The sequence below is a fragment of the Capsicum annuum genome, unplaced genomic scaffold (genome assembly GCF_002878395.1).
Source record: "Capsicum annuum cultivar UCD-10X-F1 unplaced genomic scaffold, UCD10Xv1.1 ctg70566, whole genome shotgun sequence".
NCBI classification, from domain to species: Eukaryota; Viridiplantae; Streptophyta; class Magnoliopsida; order Solanales; family Solanaceae; genus Capsicum; species Capsicum annuum.
Window position 1 is genome coordinate 1 of NW_025880309.1, and position 4,755 is coordinate 4,755.

A 4,755-nucleotide genomic window follows, 5' to 3' on the forward strand; every position below is an offset into this window, starting at 1 on the left:
TGTCAACTTAAAGAACTAATAAGCATGTCTTTTGTCTATGGTGATACTTTATAAGGGATGTTCTTGGCCAAAATTGAACAAAACATAAACACAAGATATTTTTGCACCTTTTCGTGATTGCCAAACGACGCAAAGTTAATAAGACTTCTTGATAGATCACATTCATGGAAATGCAGCCGCAAAACAACGTTGACCGCGCTTCATTGTGCGCTCGTGTCAGCTATCGGTGGCGTCGTCCACGATGGGGCTGTTGGCGATCGAAATGTTCGGATCGCGGCGACATGGGCGGTTCGCTGCCTGCGACGTCGCGAGAAGTCAACCTTATCATTTAGAGAAGGGGAATTTGAATATTTGCTCCTAACACCAAGACCTGCACCGATGGCCGCTCGCGCCCAAGGTTTTGCAGCGACTGCCGCGCCCCTGACAAATTTTCTATTACACTAATACGAGATAAAGCACGTGTCCAAAAATTAGTTATGTAAATACTTGTTCCTAAAACAAACAAAAATACACTATCAGCCATTCAGCGATGCGTGTCTGATTGGTACACGTTGAGCCTACTTATGGGTGTTCAATCAGAACAAGGTCTGGTTGAGGTGTTTAAGTGAAAATTGTGGCTGCTTTAGGCGTCCTCGTATGTATGACACCTATATAGAATGATGAAACAATCAGGATGACAGACAAGTGTGTCTATTGTCATACTCGTAAACTCACAAGACGGTGATTCAAGTCATGCAGTGATTAGTGAAGAACACAGTCGACCCTTAAGGTCGGAGGAAAAGTGAATGAAACAACCAAAGAAGACGATTATTTTCAAGACGGAAGCTTTCATCAAGTCAATAACATTTGCAAAGACAACAATTCACATTTCAGCTATCCTGCTGGGCTACATATTACAAATGAGTCTATCAAGATTCATGAAGAGCTGACCTTTCTTCAGTTCTTGCTCGTTTTGACGGAGGTGAACAACACGAGTCTCCACCATCTGAGTCGTGATCTTCACGAACGTTCTTGTCCGGTGATTTCCCTCCTAAACTTGAACTTGAACAATTGTTCGAACTAACAGGATCTTTCTCGAGTGCTTCTGATTTGTCGTTTGGAGGCGAATGCTTTGTCTCGGTTGATGGTGAAGGATGTTCATCTGTTATTGATGATGATACCTTTAAATCTTTCCCAATGTCCTTCGTCCTCTCAAACATCATTTCGAGGTATTTACCTTGTTCTTCAATCTGCAACTGCAACTTTCTTTGGATCTGCAGAAAGGGATACGTTAAAATTATGAATGTACTGGATAGAAATTCTTTTTGTAATAACCGTAAAATGGCAGTCCGGTGCACTAAGCTCCCGCTATGCATAGGGTCCGGGGACCGGACCACAAGGTTCTATGGTCCGGCCACACAAGCATACAGATATTTCGTCAGCTACTTATGCCATGGATGATGATCAGCTAAAATGAAAAAAGGTACGGAGTGGAGTTAGTGACCATGTCATCGGCAATTTGATAGAGTCGCATGATTTCAAACCAGAACAATATCATCATGTCACATTCGAATACATCGAGCTGTTGCTAAAATGATAAACTTGGATGTGTGTCTACACAGACACACAATGTACAAGATTTTTAAGATAACATTCTCAATTATCCCGAGACTTTCGACATCTGATTTGACGATGAAAACAGGTGCAAGAAAAGCAAGAATAGATACCTGAGTAATGTTTGAGACTTTGATCGTCTACGCACCTCAAGTTGTTCATGAAGCTGCTTTTGGACTTCCATCTGCAATCTTAGCGCTTCTGTTATTCCCATAGTCCTATTACCAAAAATGTCAAGTTTGTAAAAGACGATCCCTCATTTGTACTTGTGGATTGAACGTTGGGTCGGGGGGTGGGGTGAGATATCTGCGGTTGTAAACTAGAACATTGGATTTGAAGTAAAAATTGATAATTGAATGAACTTTTGCTCATATGGCGTCATGTTAAACGTTATGCCCCGTAATGAACAGACATACAAGATATGCGATCGCTGCATAATCAATAAATATGCATAGTGTGGTAGCAAAGACTTACGTTTTCAGGTCCATCGATGGCATCTCTATCACACTGGTAGACTTCTTTTCCGATGTTCCTGCAATGAGCAGATTACAATCTCCATGAATTTCAAATGCAGAAGAAACTAGAGAGGCAGGAAACACAACCATGAGATATAATTAAAGAGATGCATCTTACAGAAAGATACATGTATGTATGTTTCGTCATACAATTAGCAAGATTTACGCGGAGTTCCTTGACGGATGCAAAAGTTTATCGACAAATCAGAGAGGAAATTTCTACCTTCCGAGGGTTCTGGTTTATATCTGGCAGTTCTATATTTCTGAAATTCAAAATAAAATGAATAAGGTAAATAAATTTTTCCGCAACTTTTATTATTTTTGTTCTTTTCTTCGATTTCTTCCATTCAAGTTACATCTAATGAGCAAGAGTTGACACTATCACATTATAGAGACAAGATTTACGACTTTCGAACAATAAGCTACGTTTCATGGGCAAGAGTTGACACTACTACATTGTAGAGGCAAGACTTATGATTTTCAAACAATAAGTTATGTTTCATGGGCAAGAGTTGACACTACCAAATTATATTTTGATTTATGAGATATTTTATAACTCTTACCTCAGAGGCAAGACTTAGCTCATGGACTTTCAAACAAAAATTATACCCCACGGGCAAGAGTTGACTCTACCACGTTATGTTTTCATTTATGAGATGTTCTACAACTATTGTCTTAGAGGCAAGAGTTAGCTGAAGGACTTTCAAACTACAAATCATGCCCCACGGGCAAGAGTTGTCACTACCACGTTATGTCTTCATTTATGAGATGTTCTACAGCTCTTGCCTTAGAGGCAAGACTTAGCTCAAAGATTTTCAAACTACAAATTATGCCCCACGGGCAAGAGTTGACGCTACCACGATGTCTTCATTTATGGGATGTTCTACAACTATTGCCTTAGAGGTAAGACTTAGCTCTAGGACTTTCAAATAATAAATTATTCCCCACGGGCAAAAGTTGACACTACCACGTTATGTCTTCATTTAAGGAATGTCCTACAACTCCTGCCTTAGGGGCAAAACTTACCTCAAGGAATTTCAAATAATAAATTATGCCCCATGAGCAAGAGTTGGCACTACTACGTTATCTTTTCATTGATGAGATGTTCTACAACTCTTGCCTTAGTGGCAAGACTTTTCTCAAGGACTTTCAAATAATAAATTATGCCCCACGGGCAAGATTTGACACTACCACATTATGTCTTTATTTATGAGATATTCTACAACTCTCGCCTTAGAGACACGACTTATCTCAAGAATTTTCAAAGAACTTTGTAACAACAATTCATGCCCTTAAATTTGATTTGATGTCAAAAAAAGAAGATCCCTTTGCAAATTATACAACTTTTTATTTATTAGCGAAATATAATAAAAGTTGAGAAAAAAAGAAAAAAATGAACAAACAAAATAGAAAAAAAAAAAAAAGGGAAAAAAAAAAGGCAAGAAAAAAAATACTAAAGATTAAGAAAAAAGAGAAGAACTAAAAAAATTGAGAAAATAAAAAATGAGAGAAAAAAATAAAAATAAAGTTTGAGAAAAATGAGGGGAAAAAAGAGAACCGATAAAAACTAAAAAAAAAATAAAAAAAATTTAAAGATAAATGAATTAAAAAATAAAAATAAAAGAAATAGATAATGCATAAGAAAAACAAGAGAAAAAAATAAAGGTTGGATAAAAATAAAATTAAAGGAAAAAATAAAAAGTGAAAATAATAAAAAATAGAATAATAAAACTAAAGTAAAGAATAAAAAAGTGAAAATAATAAAAAAATAAAATTTGAGAAACAAATAATAATTTTGTTTATAGTTCAAAGTAGAAACAGTGCATTTACTCATAAAGTAATAATAATACAACTGACATAAAGATGGCAACATGCAAAATCTAAAATGAATGACTGATATATATACTAAGACCAAGTCAACTTTTAATTTCTATATAATGTTTCACCTCGAGAAAGTTATTAAGCCGGGGGTCTATCGAAAAATAACCTCTGTATCTCACCTGAGATAGTGGTATGGACTGCGTACGCTTACCCTCCCAAGACCCTACTTGGTGGGAAATATACTGAGTATGCTGTTGTTGTTTCACCTCGAGAAAGCAAAAACTTTCGAGTTCATTGCAGATTTATTTATTAATTATACGTGACCTCCTTATCACATGGCAACAATTTTACCAATTACTCCAATGCTCTCCGTGAGATGAAAGAACAGTCAAAGATATTATGAAGGCAGCTCAAATACATTTAGTCGTGGGATATATCTATATATGATAGTGACCTTCACAGCTGTTATGAAAATGATATTGATAGCCTTATAACATGATTGATTAATTGACAGTAGCTTGGTATTTGTCTAGACTTAAAAAGTAAAGGCATAGTGTTAAAGTACATTAATTATGTAGGGACATCATCAAATATGAAGATGGCAAAATATTTATGGATTCTCAAGTCAAAATATTTATAGACATAACTTAAAATTTATGGATTCTCAAGTCAAAAATATTTATATACAAACAGGATCCGGCAAAAACTATTAGATTCAGATGGTGAATCCATAAAACCAACGTTGTGAATCCGCCCATGTATGTTCTAACATTGCTGTCGTGAATTTAATATATTGTTGCAAGTTGTTGTCATGCCATGCTTGACG

The 4,755-nt window shown here is 36.1% G+C and overlaps 1 protein-coding gene across 1 annotated transcript; it reads right to left on the bottom strand.

The window, feature by feature from the left end:
- Positions 1 to 786: 786 nt before the first annotated feature.
- Positions 787 to 2,371, bottom strand: LOC124894146 (protein PHOSPHATE STARVATION RESPONSE 1-like; the record flags this gene model as incomplete). Its single annotated transcript, XM_047404893.1, has 4 exons — positions 787 to 1,253; positions 1,742 to 1,811; positions 2,068 to 2,125; positions 2,332 to 2,371. Coding segments are annotated over 4 exons (513 nt in total), but the record flags the coding sequence as incomplete, so codon positions are not given.
- Positions 2,372 to 4,755: the final 2,384 nt, after the last annotated feature.